Below are 20,789 nucleotides of genomic sequence, written 5' to 3' on the forward strand. Positions count from 1 at the left end.
CCCAAATTTACTCCATGAGTAACCCTTGGATTCATAACAATAAGATATTTACACCATATCTATGTTAATTTTCCTAGAGACAGGATTTCATGCCTGTATTAAAGTATCAATGACTGACTCGGAGAAGTCATGCTTTGATAACATCAAGCGTTCAGTCTCCAGGCAGTCCATCTCAGATTAGTTATATTTAGATGGTTGAAAAGACCCTGAGGTAGAGGGTCCTGTCTCAGAAACAGAGACCGTGGTGGAAAGGATGACATGTCCACCAGATCTGTATACCAGGTCCTGCGTGGCCACGCAGGCGCTGCCAAAAACACCAAAGCACTCTCCTGCTTGATCTTGTGTAAACACCTCCGGAGGGAATCCCACTCCTCCAGATGAAAAGTCTGACGACTTAGAAAATCCGCCTCCCAGTTCTCAACACCTGGGATATGGATAGCTGACAGACAAGAGAGAGTCTCTGTCCAGTGAATTATTTTAAGACTGCTAACATCGCTAGGAAACTATGTTCCCCCTTGATGGATGATGTAAGTCACAGTCGTGATATTGTCCGACTGAAAAATGATGTACCTCAGAGTTGCTAACTGAGGCCAAGTCTGAAGAGCATAGAATACCGCTCCCAGTTCTAGAATATACCTTAGAAGGAGGGTCTCCTCCTGAGTCCACTATCCCTGAGCCTTCAGGGAGTTCCAGACTGTATCCCAACTTAAAAGGCTGGCATCTGTTGTAACAATTGTCCCATCTGACCTGCGGAAAGTCATACCCTTGGACAGATGGACCCGAGATAGTCCCCAGAGAAGAGAATCTCTGGTCTCTTGGTCCAGATTTAACAGGAGAACAAATCTGTGTAATCCCCGTTCCTCTGACTGAGTCTGCATAGTTGCAGCGGTCTGAAATGAAGGCGTGCAAACGGTACTATGTCCCTTGCCGCAACCATTAAGCCAATTACATTCATATACTGAGCCACCAAAGGGCGCGGATGGAATGAAGAACACAACAGAAATTTAGAAACTTTGACAACCTGGACTCCGTCAGGTAAATTTTCATTTCTATCAGAATCCCTAGGAGGGAAACCCTTGAGATTGGAGATAGAGAACTCTTCCTGTTCACTTTTCCACCCATGCGATCTCAGAAATGCCAGTACTACGTCCGTATGAGACTTGGCAACTTGGATGTTTGACGCCTGTATCAGGATGTCGTCTAAATAAGGGGCCACTTCTATGCCCGCAGCCTAAGGACCGCCAAAGCGACCCCAGAACCTCTATAAAGATTCTTGGGGCTGTAGTTAACCCTAAAGGAAAGAACTACAAAACTGGTAATGCCTGTTTAAAAAGGCAACCTGAAAAACCGATGGTAATCTTTCTGCATCGTAATGTGAGGATAAGCATCCTTCAAATCCATTGTAGCCCTCTAGTGACTCTCCTGGATCATAGTTAAGATGGTACGAATAGTTTCCAACTTAAATGATGGAATTCTGAGGAATTTGTTTAAGATCTTTAAATCCAAAATAGATTTGAAGGTTCCCTCTCCTTGGGAACCACAAACTCTATCCCTGTTCCTCCCCTGGAACTGGATGGGTCACGTACACAGTGTAAGAATGCCTCTTTCTTTATCTGGTTTGCAGATAATAGTGAAAGGTGAAATCTCCCCTCCTTTGGGGGAAGCTTTGAAATCCAGAAGATATCTCTGGGATATAATTTCCAATGCCCAGGGATCCTGGGTCTCTCTCTCACGTCCACGCCTGGGCGAAAGATGAAAGTCTGCCCCCTACAGGATCCATTACCGGATAGGGAGCCGTTCTACCTGCTGTCTTAGAGGCAGCAGCAGGCTCCTTGGCCTGCTTATCTTTGTTCCAGGTCTGGTTGTCACCAGACCGTCTTGGAGTTTCGAAAATTAGACTTTTTTTCCTGAGGAAGGGCATTACCTTTTCCTCCAGTGATATTAGTAATAATCTCCTTCAAACCAGGCTCTTGAAAAGGAGTTAAGTAGCTTATTTATTAAAGTCACGACAGCTGACCATAATATAAGCCCTAGCGCTGTGCGCGCCAGCATAGTAAAAACAGAATTCTTAGCCGTTAGTTTAGTCAAAAGAAAACAAGGCATCAGAAAAAAAGGAATTGGCTAGCTTAAGTGCTCTAAGCTTGTCAAGTATTCATTCAATGGAGTCGCTACCTGTAAAGCCTCAACCAGAGACTCAAACCAGAACGCCGCAGCAGCAGTGACAAAAGCAATGCATGCAAGGGGCTACAGGATAAAACCTTGTTGAATAAACATTTTCTAAAAAAACACAACTGTCCTCGACAGGGCTAGTGATACGCTTAGCTAGAGTAGAAACTCTTCTCTCCACCTTAGGGACCGTCTGCCATAAGTTTCCGTGTGGTGGCATCTGTTAGAAACAGTTTTCTAAAAATAGGAGGGGAAGAGAACGGCACACCTGGTCTATCCCATTCCTTATTAATAATTTCTGTAAACCTCTTTAGGTATTGAAAGAAACATCAGTACACACCGGCACTGTATAGTATCTATTCAGTCTACACAATTTCTAGCACTGTAATTGTAAACCAGTCATTCAGAGCTGCTAAAACCTCCCTGAGCAACAAGTGGAGGATCTTAAGCATAAATTTTAAATATAGAAATATAGGAATCAGGTTAAATTTTCTCCCCTGAATCACAAATATGACCCACTGCATATAGTGAGGAAGTAACAGACATGGTTCTTGACGCATCTGTATGCTCTGTATCTATCCCCAGAGCTATCTCGCTTTCCTTTAATTTCAGGTAGTCTGACTAATACCGCTCCCAGAGTATTATTCATAACTTTCGCCATGTCTTGTAAAATAAACGCTATAAGCGCCCTTGATGTACTAGGCGCCATTTGAGCGTGAATCCCTGGAGCGGGAGTCGAAGAGTCTGACACGTGGGGAGAGTTAGACGGCATAACTTCCCCCTCGACAGAATCCTCTGGTGATAATGTTTTTAAAGACAAAAAATGATCTTTATTGTTTAACATGAAATCAGTACATCTGGTACACATTCTAAAATGGGGTTCCACCATGGCTTTTAAACATAATGAACACAGAGCTTCCTCTATGTCAGACATGTTAGAACAGACTAATAATGAGACTAGTAAGCTTGGAAAACACTTTAAATCAAGTTAACAAGCAAATATAAAAAACGTTACTGTGCCTTTAAGAGAAACAAATTTTGCCATGTGGAAAAATTATGCCCCAATAAACCTTATCACCAATGTACCTCAAAAAAACGATTAAACATGCCAGCAAACGTTTTTAAAACAACCTTCTTTTAAAGAGTATGTATCTCTATTAATAAGCCTGTCTTGCTTTCCCTGCATTAAGGCTTAAATTAGATTATTTCAGTATCAGCAGCATTTTCATAGTCAATTCCATTCCTTAGAAAATTACTTTACTGCACATACATTAATAAGCCTGCTAACAGTCGCTTTCACTGCATTAAGGCTTTACTTATATTAATTTGGTAACAGCAGCATTTTCTTAGTCAATTCCATTCCTTAGAAAATTGTTTTACTGCACATACATTAATAAGCCTGCTAACAGTCGCTTTCACTGCATTAAGGCTTTACTTACATTCATTTGGTAACAGCAGCATTTTCTTAGTCAATTCCATTCCTTAGAAAAATATTTTACTGCACATACCTCATTTGCAGGAAAACCTGCACACTGTCCCCCATCTGAAGTTTACCTCACTCCTCAGAATGTGTGAGAAAACAGCCAGTGGATCTTAGTTACTTCTGCTAAGATCATAGAAAAAACGCAGGCATTCTTCTTCCAAATACTGCCTGAGAGAAAAACAGCACACTCCGGTGCCATTTAAAAATAACAAACTTTTGATTGAAGAAATAAAACACCACTCCTCTCGCGGACCTCCTTCTATGTTGAGAGTTGCAAGAGAATGACTGGATATGGCAGTTAGGGGAGGAGCTATATAGCAACTCTGCTATGGGTGATCTCTTGCAACTTCCTGTTGGGAAGGAGAATATCCCATAAGTAATGGATGATCCGTGGACTGGATACACTTAACAAGAGAAAATGGCTTACCGGTTTCCCTGAGGGGAAAAATGACTGTCATCTAGCATTAGCCTGTGTTGTTAGAAGGAGACTAGTCATACCTGAAGCAGATGAGTCTGCAAACTGTTACCCCCAACTGAAGTTCTCTGGTTTCAACAGTCCTGCGTGGTAACAGTAATGGATTTTAGTTACTTGTGCTAAAATCATAGCCCTCTTAAACAGAAATCTTCATCACTTTTCTGTTGTAGAGTAAATAGTACAAGCCAGCACTATTTTAAAATAACAAACTCTTGATAGAAGAATAAAAAACTACAACTAACACCACAAACTCCTCACCATCCCCGTGGAGATGCTACTTGTTCAGAGCGGCAAGGAGAATGACTGGGGGGCGGAGCCAGAGGGGGAGCTATATGGACAGCTCTTGCTGTGTGCTCTCCTTGCCTTTCCCTGTGGGGGAGAATATTTCCCACAAGTAATGGATGACGCCGTGGACCGGACACACCAATGTTGGAGAAATGGACCGGCATCTAAACGTACATTCTTGCTTTTTAAATAAAGATACCAAGAGAATGAAGACAATTTCATAATAGGAATAAATTAGAAAGTTGCTTAAAATGTCATGCTCTATCTGAATCACGAAAGAAAAAATTTGGGTTCAGTGTCCCTTTAAGTATGATCTATGTTCTAGAAATATACAAAACGTTTTATTACACAAGCAGATAACGCTTTTATTACAGTTCAGCATCTGACATAACTACCACATAAAGCAAGCAGAAATGTAAAGCAACACAAACATCCCTTTTTAAATAGTGCTTAGTAATGAGGTGATGTTTACAATTAACCTGTTGTGCTGCAAAATCGTACAACTATGTGCATGTCTTTGAACAGGGAAATAATGGGTGACACAGGCATGTGTGTTAAGTTATGGATTTGTAAAAAAAAATATTGCTTGCATGGATGAACCAGATAATATTTGTATCTGTTTACTGAAGGTGCATTCTGACTTCATCCAATAAGGAGGGGGGAATTTCTCTATGTCTTTCTTGCCTCTAACTTACAGCAGTCTCACAGATTTGCAAACCAGCAAAACTAAGTGTATTTCACTTGCACAAGAAGATATTTGAGACGAATACTGCAAGCAGCCTCTTACTTGCGCATTCGGCAGTGAACGAAAACTGCTGGGTGCACATCTCTATTCTGCTACACTTTTCCAAACCTCACTTGCTCACTCACCACACAATTTCTTCCTTTAGTGTTCTCTATGTAACCACTCACTCTCAGTTCACCCTGCATTATATCAGACTTAGTTTCCTTCTCCCTTATGTTCTGTTCCCATTCCCTCTCCTTTAGATTGTAAGCCTGAGAGACACTCTAGCTGTAGGCCACTTTGTATATAAGTGAACTAATATTGATTGTGCTCAAGGGCAAGGCATTCCTCTCCTTTTGTATAACTTAGATAACAATTATTGCACTGTATTTATGCACCCTAAAAAAATTTAACATACCCTTATTGTACTTGTTAGTGTACGTAATGCATCCCACTAATGTTTTGAGCTTTGTATAATTGGTTGGCGCTTTATAAATAACCAATAATTATAATAATAATGCACAAAAGCATTGCTCCATCCCATAACATTTTGAGGTAAATCTAGCTTTGAAATTCAATTCATGAAAAACAGAATTTATGTTTACCTGATAAATTACTTTCTCCAACGGTGTATCCGGTCCACGGCGTCATCCTTACTTGTGGGATATTCTCTTCCCCAACAGGAAATGGCAAAGAGTCCCAGCAAAGCTGGTCACATGATCCCTCCTAGGCTCCGCCCACCCCAGTCATTCAACCGACTGACAGGAGGAAATATATATAGGAGAAATCATATGATACCGTGGTGACTGTAGTTAGAGAAAATAATTCATCAGACCTGATTAAAAAAACCAGGGCGGGCCGTGGACCGGACACACCGTTGGAAAAAGTAATTTATCAGGTAAACATAAATTCTGTTTTCTCCAACATTGGTGTGTCCGGTCCACGGCGTCATCCTTACTTGTGGGAACCAATACCAAAGCTTTAGGACACGGATGAAGGGAGGGAGCAAATCAGGTCACCTAAACGGAAGGCACCACAGCTTGCAAAACCTTTCTCCCAAAAATAGCCTCCGAAGAAGCAAAAGTATCAAATTTGTAAAATTTGGCAAAAGTGTGCAGTGAAGACCAAGTCACTGCCTTACATATCTGGTCAACAGAAGCCTCGTTCTTGAAGGCCCATGTGGAAGCCACAGCCCTAGTGGAGTGAGCTGTGATTCTTTCAGGAGGCTGCCGTCCGGCAGTCTCATAAGCCAAACGGATAATGCTTTTAAGCCAAAAGGAAAGAGAGGTAGAAGTCGCTTTTTGACCTCTCCTTTTACCAGAATAAACAACAAACAAGGATGATGTTTGTCTGAAATCTTTAGTAGCCTCTAAATAGAATTTTAGAGCACGGACAACGTCCAAATTGTGTAACAAACGCTCCTTCTTTGAAACTGGATTCGGACACAAAGAAGGTACAACTATCTCCTGGTTAATATTTTTGTTAGAAACAACTTTAGGAAGAAAACCAGGCTTAGTACGCAAAACCACCTTATCTGCATGGAACACCAGATAAGGAGGAGAACACTGCAGAGCAGATAACTCTGAAACTCTTCTAGCAGAAGAGATTGCAACCAAAAACAAAACTTTCCAAGATAGTAACTTAATATCTACGGAATGTAAGGGTTCAAACGGAACCCCTTGAAGAACTGAAAGAACTAGATTTAAACTCCAGGGAGGAGTCAAAGGTCTGTAAACAGGCTTGATCCTAACCAGAGCCTGAACAAATGCTTGAACATCTGGCATAGCTGCCAGTCGTTTGTGTAGTAAGACAGATAAAGCAGAAATCTGTCCCTTTAGAGAACTTGCAGATAATCCTTTCTCCAAACCTTCTTGTAGAAAGGATAGAATCTTAGGAATTTTTATCTTGTTCCATGGCAATCCTTTGGATTCACACCAACAGATATATTTTTTCCATATTTTATGATAAATTTTTCTAGTTACAGGCTTTCTAGCCTGAATCAGAGTATCTATTACAGAATCTGAAAACCCACGCTTTGATAAAATCAAGCGTTCAATCTCCAAGCCGTCAGTTGGAGGGAAACCAGATTCGGATGTTCGAATGGACCCTGAACAAGAAGGTCCTGTCTCAAAGGTAGCTTCCATGGTGGAGCCGATGACATATTCACCAGGTCTGCATACCAAGTCCTGCGTGGCCACGCAGGAGCTATCAAGATCACCGAGGCCCTCTCCTGATTGATCCTGGCTACCAGCCTGGGAATGAGAGGAAACGGTGGGAATACATAAGCTAGGTTGAAGGTCCAAGGTGCTACTAGTGCATCTACTAGAGTCGCCTTGGGATCCCTGGATCTGGACCCGTAGCAAGGAACCTTGAAGTTCTGACGAGACGCCATCAGATCCATGTCTGGAATGCCCCATAATTGAGTTATTTGGGCAAAGATTTCCGGATGGAGTTCCCACTCCCCCGGATGGAATGTCTGACGACTCAGAAAATCCGCTTCCCAATTTTCCACTCCTGGGATGTGGATCGCAGACAAGTGGCAGGAGTGATCCTCCGCCCATTGAATTATCTTGGTCACTTCTTTCATCGCCAGGGAACTCCTTGTTCCCCCCTGATGATTGATATATGCAACAGTCGTCATGTTGTCTGATTGAAACCTTATGAATTTGGCCTTTGCTAGTTGAGGCCAAGCTTTGAGAGCATTGAATATCGCTCTCAGTTCCAGAATGTTTATCGGGAGAAGAGACTCTTCCCGAAACCATAAACCCTGAGCTTTCAGGGATTCCCAGACCGCGCCCCAGCCCACTAGACTGGCGTCGGTCGTGACAATGACCCACTCTGGTCTGCGGAAGCTCATTCCCTGTGACAGATTGTCCAGGGTCAGCCACCAACGGAGTGAATCTCTGGTCTTTTGATCTACTTGAATCATCGGAGACAAGTCTGTATAATCCCCATTCCACTGTTTGACCATGCACAGTTGTAATGGTCTTAGATGAATTCGTGCAAAAGGAACTATGTCCATTGTTGCAACCATCAAACCTATTACCTCCATGCACTGCGCTATGGAAGGACGAGGAACAGAGTGAAGTACTTGACAAGAGCTTAGAAGTTTTGATTTTCTGACCTCTGTCAGAAAAATCCTCATTTCTAAGGAATCTATTATTGTTCCCAAGAAGGGAACTCTTGTTGACGGGGACAGAGAACTTTTTTCTTTGTTCACCTTCCATCCGTGAGATCTGAGAAAGGCTAGGACCTTAGGAACTGATGATGTTCCTTGTGGATAGGAATATGTAGGTACGCATCCTTTAAATCCACGGTGGTCATAAATTGACTTTCCTGGATGGTGGGAAGGATCGTTCGAATGGTTTCCATTTTGAACGATGGAACCCTGAGAAATTTGTTTAGGATCTTCAGATCCAAAATTGGTCTGAATGTTCCCTCTTTTTTGGGAACTACGAACAGATTTGAGTAAAATCCCATTCCTTGTTCTTTTATTGGAACTGGATGTATCACTCCCATCTTTAACAGGTCTTCTACGCAATGTAAGAATGCCTGTCTCTTTATTTGGTTTGAGGAAAATTGAGACCTGTGGAACCTTCCCCTTGGGGGTAGTTCCTTGAATTCCAGAAGATAACCTTGAGAAACTATTTCTAGCGCCCAAGGATCCTGAACATCTCTTGCCCAAGCCTGAGCAAAGAGAGAGAGTCTGCCCCCCACTAGATCCGGTTCCGGATCGGGGGCTATCCCTTCATGCTGTTTTGGTAGCAGTGGTAGGCTTCTTGACCTGCTTACCCTTGTTCCAGCCTTGCATTGGTTTCCAGGCTGGTTTGGGTTGTGAAGTATTACCCTCTTGCTTAGAGGATGCAGAATTAGAGGCTGGTCCCTTTCTGCGAAAGGGACGAAAATTAGGCTTATTTTTAGCCTTAAAAGACCTACCCTGTGGGAGGGCGTGGCCCTTTCCTCCAGTGATGTCTGAAATAATCTCTTTCAAATCTGGTCCAAATAATGTTTTACCTTTGAAAGGAATGTTAAGCAATTTTGTCTTGGATGACACATCTGCTGACCAAGACTTTAGCCAAAGCGCTCTGCGCGCCACGATAGCAAACCCTGAATTTTTCGCCGCTAATCTAGCTAATTGCAAAGCGGCATCTAAAACAAAAGAGTTAGCCAATTTAAGTGCTTGAACTCTGTCCATAACCTCCTCATACGAAGATTCTCTACTGAGCGACTTTTCTAGTTCCTCGAACCAGAAGCACGCTGCCGTAGTGACAGGAACAATGCATGAAATTGGTTGTAGAAGGAACCCTTGCTGTACAAAAATCTTTTTAAGCAAACCCTCTAATTTTTTATCCATAGGATCTTTAAAAGCACAACTGTCTTCGATAGGAATAGTAGTGCGTTTGTTTAGAGTAGAAACCGCCCCCTCGACCTTGGGGACTGTCTGCCATAAGTCCTTTCTGGGGTCGACTATAGGAAATAATTTCTTAAATATAGGGGGGGGGGAACAAAAGGTATGCCGGGCCTTTCCCACTCTTTATTTACTATGTCCGCCACCCGCTTGGGTATAGGAAAAGCGTCGGGGGGCACCGGAACCTCTAGGAACTTGTCCATCTTACATAATTTCTCTGGAATGACCAAATTGTCACAATCATCCAGAGTAGATAACACCTCCTTAAGCAGTGCGCGGAGATGTTCTAATTTAAATTTAAATGTCACAACATCAGTTTCAGCTTGATGAGAAATTTTTCCTGAATCTGAGATTTCTCCATCAGACAAAACCTCCCTCATGGCCCCTTGAGATTGGTGTGAGGGTATGTCAGAACAAATATCATCAGCGCCCTCCTGCTCTTCAGTGTTTAAAACAGAGCAATCGCGCTTTCTCTGATAAGTAGGCATTTTGGATAAAAGATTTGCTATGGAGTTATCCATTACAGCTGTTAATTGTTGCATGGTAATAAGTATTGGCGCACTAGATGTACTAGGGGCCTCCTGTGTGGGCAAAACTGGTGTAGACACATTAGGGGATGATGTAGTATCATGTTTACTCCCCTCATTTGAGGAATCATCTTGGGCAATATCATCATATGTGGCATTACTGTCCTTACTTTGTTTGGACACTATGGCACACTTATCACATAAATTTAAATGGGGAGACACATTGGCTTTCATACATATAGAACATAGCTTATCTGATGGTACAGACATGTTAAACAGGCTTAAACTTGTCAACCAAGCACAAAAAAACGTTTTAAAATAAAACCGTTACTGTCTCTTTAAATTTCAAACTGAAAACACTTTATTACTGAATATGTGAAAAAGTATGAAGTAATTGTTCAAAAATTACCAAAATTTCACCACAGTGTCTTAAAGCATTAAAAGTATTGCACACCAAATTTCAGAGCTTTAACCCTTAAAATAACGGAACCGGAGCCGTTTTTACATTTAACCCCTATACAGTCCCAGCTATATGCTTTGCTGAGACCCAACCAAGCCCAGAGGGGAATACGATACCAAATGACGCCTTCTATAAGCTTTTTCAGTGATTCTTAGCTCCTCACACATGCATCTGCATGCCTTGCTCTCCAAAAACAACTGCGCATTAATGGCGCGAAAATGAGGCTCTGTCTATAACTAGAAAGGCCCCCATCTGAAAAAGGTGTCCAACACAGTGCCTGCCGTTTTTTCTAAACGTTCCCCAAAATTATAATACCAATTATTAGTTATAATCTGCATAATATGCCTAGTAAAGCAATCGTTTTAGCCCAGAAAAATGTCTACCAGTTTTTAAGCCCTTTTTGAAGCCCTTTATTCTTTTATGTTTAACTAAGAAAATGGCTTACCGGTCCCCATGAGGGGAAATGACAGCCTTCCAGCATTACATGGTCTTGTTAGAAATATGGCTAGTCATACCTGAAGCAGAAAAGTCTGCTAACTGTTTCCCCCAACTGAAGTTACTTCATCTCAACAGTCCTGTGTGGAAACAGCAATCGATTTTAGTTACTGTCTGCTAAAATCATCTTCCTCTTACAAACAGAAATCTTCATCCTTTTTCTGTTTCAGAGTAAATAGTACATACCAGCAATATTTTAAAATAACAAACACTTGATAGAAGAATAAAAACTACATTTAAACACCAAAAAACTCTTAACCATCTCCGTGGAGATGTTGCCTGTGCAACGGCAAAGAGAATGACTGGGGTGGGCGGAGCCTAGGAGGGATCATGTGACCAGCTTTGCTGGGACTCTTTGCCATTTCCTGTTGGGGAAGAGAATATCCCACAAGTAAGGATGACGCCGTGGACCGGACACACCAATGTTGGAGAAAATAGCCTTGTAAATGTGTCTATTAAAGGGACATAACAGTCAGAAAATTACATGCTCTAAATCATTAGAGCCTGTAATTTTAAGACTATCAAGTCTACACTACTGTGTTTTTAACACCTGCAAAAGGTTTAAACACATAGTAAAACTACTGCTCAGGACCACCAGAGCATTGCAGTTCCCAAACGGTAACTGCCGCCAATCCAATCAGCAGTGCTAGTCACACACATCAGCTCTGTAACTAGTGTTGGATTAGTTGACAGTTTCTGATTGGGTTCAGCAGTGCTTAGCGGATCCGAATGCGCATGCTCTGCGGATCCGAAGCATTACTTCTACTGTGTGTTCAACCATTTTGTGGAGGTTAAACACACAGTAGTGTAGGGTCCATAATCTTAAAAGTACATGCTCTAACAAATTAAAGCAAGAATTTTTTTTTTCACTATTATGGACCTTTAACCCTTTCTCAGCTTTTTTCAACCAAGTGATGAGCCAATTTTGAGCTTTTTTCCCTACTTACATTTAAACCCTATGGCCTTGCATTTTTAAAAGATTAGATTTGTAGTACTTTGTAGCTGCTATGGGAGTTGAGATCAATGGGTCAGGAAAACCTACCCCCATCCAGTTCCCTTGCAGTTACCAGTGAATCCTGGCTCAGTCCATTTGTGATGTGTGTACGTGGTGACGTCGGCCCGCACTCCCATGAAGCCTGGGAGTGCCGTCCACAAGGCCACCTACGATCCCCGGCCTGTAGTGCGGGGGATCGATGAAAACAGCATTTGATCAGTGATCCCCCTGCATGACGAGAAGGACTCATCATGCACCTACAGATTGCATGGTTAATAATAAAAAAATGGATTTTGGTTAAAACAAACAAGACTAGCACATAAGTACAGGGCCATTTTTCAGCAAACTGATAATAAAAAACTGCTCCCATAAACAATAAAAATGACTGATCATGATCATGCCAACATCAAAAAGGGCTCATCTTGGGTCCCCCAACTACGACATATCTTTCTTTTAAGAGAATATGGGCAACATAAAGGTGAGGGCCAACTAATTAATATGACCATTTTGGCAGCCAGACATATGATATTTGTGAAATGGGGAGCATCAGAGGTTCCAACAATAGCGGAGTTCGTCAATATTATTAAATTACAAATGATTATGGAAAGACACTATTTGACAGGAGGAACAGAAAAAGTAATAAGGAACTTCTTTGATAAGTGGAAGAGGGTAATTTTAGCATGGCCCCAACAGGCCCAGATCCAATTTATTTCACCACTTAAACAGAATGTCAATTTTATGGCATTGGTAGTAGGAGAAGTTCTTCCGACACATTGGCTTTAGCGTCTCTTTGTCAGGGACGGAATGGCATACGTGTATAAACTGTGGCATGAGATAATGTTCATGGCGGGCTTTCCTCCCCTTTTTTTTTTTTTTTTTTTTTTTTCCTTCTCACTCTCTTTCTTCTCTCTCTTTTTTCGTTATTACTTCCCTTTCTCCCTATTGCTGAGCAGGCAATAGAAATTCCTTGAATAGGAATTGTAATTTCTGGATCAGATATTTAGACAGAAAGCTGTGTTTGCAAGTCACATTGGGAAAACAGAATTTATGTTTACCTGATAAATTACTTTCTCCAACGGTGTGTCCGGTCCACGGCGTCATCCTTACTTGTGGGATATTCTCTTCCCCAACAGGAAATGGCAAAGAGCCCAGCAAAGCTGGTCACATGATCCCACCTAGGCTCCGCCTTCCCCAGTCATTCGACCGACGTAAAGGAGGAATATTTGCATAGGAGAAATCATATGATACCGTGGTGACTGTAGTTAAAGAAAATAAATCATCAGACCTGATTAAAAAACCAGGGCGGGCCGTGGACCGGACACACCGTTGGAGAAAGTAATTTATCAGGTAAACATAAATTCTGTTTTCTCCAACATAGGTGTGTCCGGTCCACGGCGTCATCCTTACTTGTGGGAACCAATACCAAAGCTTTAGGACACGGATGATGGGAGGGAGCAAATCAGGTCACCTAGATGGAAGGCACCACGGTTTGCAAAACCTTTCTCCCAAAAATAGCCTCAGAAGAAGCAAAAGTATCAAATTTGTAAAATTTGGTAAAAGTGTGCAGTGAAGACCAAGTCGCTGCCTTACATATCTGATCAACAGAAGCCTCGTTCTTAAAGGCCCATGTGGAAGCCACGGCCCTAGTGGAATGAGCTGTGATTCTTTCAGGAGGCTGCCGTCCGGCAGTCTCATAAGCCAATCTGTTGATGCTTTTAAGCCAAAAAGATAGAGAGGTAGAAGTTGCTTTTTGACCTCTCCTTTTACCAGAATAAACAACAAACAAGGAAGATGTTTGTCTGAAATCCTTTGTAGCATCTAAATAGAATTTTAGAGCACGAACTACATCCAAATTGTGCAACAAACGTTCCTTCTTTGAAACTGGATTCGGACACAAAGAAGGCACGACTATCTCCTGGTTAATGTTTTTGTTAGAAACAACTTTCGGAAGAAAACCAGGTTTAGTACGCAAAACCACCTTATCTGCATGGAACACCAGATAGGGAGGAGAACACTGCAGAGCAGATAACTCTGAAACTCTTCTAGCAGAAGAAATTGCGACCAAATACAAAACTTTCCAAGATAATAACTTGATATCGACGGAATGTAGGGGCTCAAACGGAACCCCCTGAAGAACTGAAAGAACTAAATTGAGACTCCAAGGAGGAGTCAAAGGTTTGTAAACAGGCTTGATTCTAACCAGAGCCTGAACAAAAGCCTGAACATCTGGCACAGCCGCCAGCTTTTTGTGAAGTAAAACAGATAAGGCAGAAATCTGTCCCTTCAAAGAACTTGCAGATAATCCTTTCTCCAAACCTTCTTGAAGAAAGGATAGAATCTTAGGAATTTTTATCTTGTTCCAAGGGAATCCTTTAGATTCACACCAACAGATATATTTTTTCCATATCTTATGGTAGATTTTTCTAGTTACAGGCTTTCTGGCCTGAACAAGAGTATCAATGACAGAATCTGAGAACCCTCGCTTTGATAAAATCAAGCGTTCAATCTCCAAGCAGTCAGTTGGAGTGAAACCAGATTCGGATGTTCGAACGGACCTTGAACAAGAAGGTCCTGTCTCAAAGGTAGCTTCCATGGTGGAGCCGATGACATATTCACCAGGTCTGCATACCAAGTCCTGCGTTGCCACGCAGGAGCTATCAAGATCACCGATGCCCTCTCCTGATTGATCCTGGCTACCAGCCTGGGGATGAGAGGAAACGGTGGGAATACATAAGCTAGGTTGAAGGTCCAAGGTGCTACTAGTGCATCTACTAGAGTCGCCTTGGGATCCCTGGATCTGGACCCGTAGCAAGGAACCTTGAAGTTCTGACGAGAGGCCATCAGATCCATGTCTGGAATGCCCCACAATTGAGTTATTTGGGCAAAGATTTCCGGATGGAGTTCCCACTCCCCCGGATGAAATGTCTGACGACTCAGAAAATCCGCTTCCCAATTTTCCACGCCTGGGATGTGGATTGCAGACAAGTGGCAGGAGTGAGTCTCCGCCCATTGAATGATTTTGGTCACTTCTTCCATCGCCAGGGAACTCCTTGTTCCCCCCTGATGGTTGATATACGCAACAGTCGTCATGTTGTCTGATTGAAACCGTATGAATTTGGCCTTTGCTAGCTGAGGCCAAGCCTTGAGAGCATTGAATATCGCTCTCAGTTCCAGAATGTTTATCGGGAGAAGAGATTCTTCCCGAGACCAAAGACCCTGAGCTTTCAGGGGTTCCCAGACCGCGCCCCAGCCTACCAGACTGGCGTCGGTCGTGACAATGACCCACTCTGGTCTGCGGAAGCTCATCCCCTGTGACAGGTTGTCCAGGGTCAGCCACCAACGGAGTGAATCTCTGGTCCTCTGATCTACTTGTATCGTCGGAGACAAGTCTGTATAATCCCCATTCCACTGACTGAGCATGCACAGTTGTAATGGTCTCAGATGAATTCGCGCAAAAGGAACTATGTCCATTGCCGCGACCATCAAACCTATTACTTCCATGCACTGTGCTATGGAAGGAAGAAGAACAGAATGAAGTACTTGACAAGAGCTTAGAAGTTTTGATTTTCTGGCCTCTGTCAGAAAAATCCTCATTTCTAAGGAGTCTATTATTGTTCCCAAGAAGGGAACTCTTGTTGACGGAGATAGAGAACTTTTTTCTACGTTCACTTTCCACCCGTGAGATCTGAGAAAGGCCAGGACAATGTCCGTATGAGCCTTTGCTTGTGGTAGGGACGACGCTTGAATCAGAATGTCGTCCAAGTAAGGTACTACTGCAATGCCCCTTGGTCGTAGCACCGCTAGAAGGGACCCTAGTACCTTTGTGAAAATTCTTGGAGCAGTGGCTAATCCGAATGGAAGTGACACAAACTGGTAATGCTTGTCCAGAAAGGCGAACCTTAGGAACCGATGATGTTCCTTGTGGATAGGAATATGTAGATACGCATCCTTTAAATCCACCGTGGTCATGAATTGACCTTCCTGGATGGAAGGAAGAATTGTCCGAATGGTTTCCATTTTGAACGATGGAACCTTGAGAAACTTGTTTAGGATCTTGAGATCTAAGATTGGTCTGAATGTTCCCTCTTTTTTGGGAACTATGAACAGATTGGAGTAGAATCCCATCCCTTGTTCTCCTAATGGAACAGGATGAATCACTCCCATTTTTAACAGGTCTTCTACACAATGTAAGAATGCCTGTCTTTTTATGTGGTCTGAAGACAATTGAGACCTGTGGAACCTCCCCCTTGGGGGAAGCTCCTTGAATTCCAGAAGATAACCTTGGGAGACTATTTCTAGCGCCCAAGGATCCAGAACATCTCTTGCCCAAGCCTGAGCGAAGAGAGAAAGTCTGCCCCCCACCAGATCCGGTCCCGGATCGGGGGCCAACATCTCATGCTGTCTTGGTAGCAGTGGCAGGTTTCTTGGCCTGCTTACCTTTGTTCCAGCCTTGCATTGGCCTCCAGGCTGGCTTGGTTTGAGAAGTATTACCCTCTTGCTTAGAGGATGTAGCACTTGGGGCTGGTCCGTTTCTGCGAAAGGGACGAAAATTTGGTTTATTTTTAGCCTTGAAAGACCTATCCTGAGGAAGGGCGTGGCCCTTACCCCCAGTGATATCAGAAATAATCTCTTTCAAGTCAGGGCCAAACAGCGTTTTCCCCTTGAAAGGTATGTTAAGCAATTTGTTCTTGGAAGACGCATCCGCTGACCAAGATTTTAGCCAAAGCGCTCTGCGCGCCACAATAGCAAACCCTGAATTTTTCGCCGCTAATCTAGCCAATTGCAAAGTGGCGTCTAAAGTAAAAGAGTTAGCCAATTTGAGAGCATGAATTCTGTCCATAATCTCCTCATAAGAAGAATCTTTATTGAGCGACTTTTCTAGTTCATCGAACCAGAAACACGCTGCTGTAGTGACAGGAACCATGCATGAAATTGGTTGTAGAAGGTAACCTTGCTGAACAAACATCTTTTTAAGCAAACCCTCTAATTTTTTATCCATAGGATCTTTGAAAGCACAACTATCTTCTATAGGGATAGTAGTGCGTTTGTTTAGAGTAGAAACCGCCCCCTCGACCTTGGGGACTGTCTGCCATAAGTCCTTTCTGGGGTCGACCATAGGAAACAATTTCTTAAATATAGGGGGAGGGACAAAAGGTATGCCGGGCCTTTCCCATTCTTTGTTTACAATGTCCGCCACCCGCTTGGGTATAGGAAAAGCTTCGGGGGGCCCCGGGACCTCTAGGAACTTGTCCATCTTACATAATTTCTCTGGAATGACCAAATTCTCACAATCATCCAGAGTAGATAACACCTCCTTAAGCAGAGCGCGGAGATGTTCCAATTTAAATTTGAATGTAATCACATCAGGTTCAGCTTGTTGAGAAATTTTCCCTGAATCTGAAATTTCTCCCTCAGACAAAACCTCCCTGGCCCCCTCAGACTGGTGTAGGGGCACTTCAGAACCAATATCATCAGCGTCCTCATGCTCTTCAGTATTTTCTAAAACAGAGCAGTCGCGCTTTAGCTGATAAGTGGGCATTTTGGCTAAAATGTTTTTGATAGAATTATCCATTACAGCCGTTAATTGTTGCATAGTAAGGAGTATTGGCGCACTAGATGTACTAGGGGCCTCCTGTGTGGGCAAGACTGGCGTAGACGAAGGAGGGGATGATGCAGTACCATGCTTACTCCCCTCACTTGAGGAATCATCTTGGGCATCATTTTCTCTAAATTTTGTGTCACATAAATCACATCTATTTAAATGAGAAGGAACCTTGGCTTCCCCACATACAGAACATAGTCTATCTGATAGTTCAGACATGTTAAACAGGCATAAACTTGATAACAAAGTACAAAAAACGTTTTAAAATAAAACCGTTACTGTCACTTTAAATTTTAAACTGAACACACTTTATTACTGAAAATGTGAAAAAGTATGAAGGAATTGTTCAAAATTCACCAAAATTTCACCACAGTGTCTTAAAGCCTTAAAAGTATTGCACACCAAATTTGAAAGCTTTAACTCTTAAAATAACGGAACCGGAGCCGTTTTTATATTTAACCCCTATACAGTCCCTGGTATCTGCTTTGCTGAGACCCAACCAAGCCCAAAGGGGAATACGATACCAAATGACGCCTTCAGTAAGCTTTTTCTATGTATCTGAGCTCCTCACACATGCATCTGCATGCCTTGCTTCCCAAAAACAACTGCGCAATAGAGGCGCGAAAATGAGGCTCTGCCTATGATTAGAGAAGGCCCCCAGTGAAAAAGGTGTCCAATACAGTGCCTGCCGGTTATTTTACATAATTCCCAAGAATAAAATAACTCCTCAAAGCTATGAAGTATTAAAAATGCTTATAAATCAATCGTTTTAGCCCAGAAAAATGTCTACCAGTCTTTAAAGCCCTTGTGAAGCCCTTTATTCTTATTTAATAAAAATGGCTTACCGGATCCCATAGGGAAAATGACAGCTTCCAGCATTACCAAGTCTTGTTAGAAATGTGTCATACCTCAAGCAGCAAAAGTCTGCTCACTGTTTCCCCCAACTGAAGTTAATTCCTCTCAACAGTCCTGTGTGGAAACAGCCATCGATTTTAGTAACGGTTGCTAAAATCATTTTCCTCTTACAAACAGAAATCTTCATCTCTTTTCTGTTTCAGAGTAAATAGTACATACCAGCACTATTTTAAAATAACAAACTCTTGATTGAAGAATAAAAACTACATTTAAACACCAAAAAACTCTAAGCCATCTCCGTGGAGATGTTGCCTGTACAACGGCAAAGAGAATGACTGGGGAAGGCGGAGCCTAGGAGGGATCATGTGACCAGCTTTGCTGGGCTCTTTGCCATTTCCTGTTGGGGAAGAGAATATCCCACAAGTAAGGATGACGCCGTGGACCGGACACACCTATGTTGGAGAAATATATGTTTTGTACTTTTATGTTCTTTGTGAATATGATCATTTTTTCTTGATGTTATGATATATGAAGTTCTCAATAAAAAATATTTGGTAAAAAAAAAAAAAAAGGGCTCATCTTCAACCTGTAACATGCATATAATTACCAAATCATAGATTGTAATCAACCCACAAGAGTCTAGAAAGATTCCTAAATAAAATATGTGATGCAAATTTTGGTAAACCTGTGTGAAGGGCCACAGGTTACATTAGTAATTCTACAAATCAAGTTAGTAAGTATTTATAGCTTGCCAAAGCTCAGCCATTTATTTGGCTATTATAATTATACATCATGTGCAGTTTTAAATGAATTACTAATCTCACCCTAAACCATCCATTTAATCAGTTATATAATTCAGTAACATATATTGACTACATAAAGTGTAGATAAAAAGTATGGTTCAATATTTCATCAAAGCTAACACAATTCACTGATTATAATATATTCATAGATAAATATTTATATATACATATACGTACGTGTGTGTGTGTCTATATATATATTATTTTTTTATTTTACACACATATATATGTGTGTGTGTGCGTATATGTATGTTTATATACACACATTTATATTTATTTTACACACACACGTTATATAAGAACACAATAAAAGTTGTATTTGTGTGTCACACGTGTGAGGCCTAGAAAGGATATAGCTGTATCAATTGAAATTTTAGGTGTGGCTGGTGGTGTCTGGCAGTGGGGGGAACCCATGGGTGACTTGGGGACACAAGCCAAGGTGCCTGAACCTCAATTTGTTGAGCCCTAAACTAATGTGAAGCAAAGTTTTTACTAGCTGTGAAATTACATGGTGACCAGAACCTGGAACTTTTTGAATGGTTATTACTAAGTTTACTTTCAATTTTTTCTATACAAAGCTGACTCCCACATCGCTCACTGCGACTTTAAACCACACTAAAACACACTACATAGTTACTACACTACATATGTACAAGCAATGACATAGTACTACATTATTTTACAAAGACACAGGCATTAAAACATATTTATAGATAACGTACATGCATTCCAGATAGTTCTTGACGTCTGAACATGACAACGTAGACTGATAAATATTTAGTAGTAGAACAAAATACAGTTGACTTCCTTTAATAGGTTAATCGGTATTATGCCGCCTGGAAACTGCCACATCAAATGCATAAGCACAGTCACCCTTCAGTAGTAGCTTAGGGTTTTGATCTGGGAATGAGAAGATAAAGAAACATTTCAGTAAATAAATAGTTATAATAAAGGCAACATTACATTCAGCTGTCTTCCTAAATACTTCTGGTGTGAATTGTGAATATTAATTTTTAACATAATAAAGAACTGTCTCATGCTAGGGAATAATTTTTGCATACATACAAGGATAGACCTCATGTAGACCTCAAGGGCCACAAAGAAGCCAGGTAAAAGAATAGCTTATATGAGCGCTTCGCAGAGCGTACTATTTAGGGTTTTATCACATTATTTAACCTCCCCCTGTTACTTTAAAAGCCATTAAAATAATTTTAAAATATGGGAACTCATCGACATACCACAATACATAACTTTGCAATATAGAGTATTTTTTAAAATATTACATCGCTGACAGTGACTGGTATATATGAATCAGTTCAGAGCTGTTTAAAATGTTACATTCAAGATGGCAAACCAATTGAGACTAGGGCCCCTATTTAAGAAAGTCTGGCGGACCTGATCCGACAGTGCGGATCAGGTCCGCCAGACCTCGCTGAATACGGCGAGCAATACGCTCGCCATATTCAGCATTGCACCAGCAGCTCACAAGAGCTGCTGGTGCAACGCCGCCCC

At 41.8% G+C, this 20,789-nt stretch overlaps 1 protein-coding gene across 3 annotated transcripts in view; it reads right to left on the bottom strand.

Moving 5' to 3' along the window:
• Positions 1-20,789, bottom strand: part of C6H5orf24 (chromosome 6 C5orf24 homolog) — a 109,837-nt gene that overhangs the window by 11,823 nt on the left and 77,225 nt on the right. For all 3 annotated transcript variants that reach the window (XM_053717208.1, XM_053717209.1, XM_053717207.1), the window contains exon 2: positions 20,000-20,177. In XM_053717208.1, coding sequence (XP_053573183.1) covers positions 20,000-20,032 — 33 coding nt within the window. In that variant the 5' untranslated portion in view covers positions 20,033-20,177. The remainder of the gene's footprint in view (positions 1-19,999; positions 20,178-20,789) is intronic.

The sequence above is a fragment of the Bombina bombina genome, chromosome 6 (assembly GCF_027579735.1).
Source record: "Bombina bombina isolate aBomBom1 chromosome 6, aBomBom1.pri, whole genome shotgun sequence".
Lineage (NCBI taxonomy): Eukaryota > Metazoa > Chordata > Amphibia > Anura > Bombinatoridae > Bombina > Bombina bombina.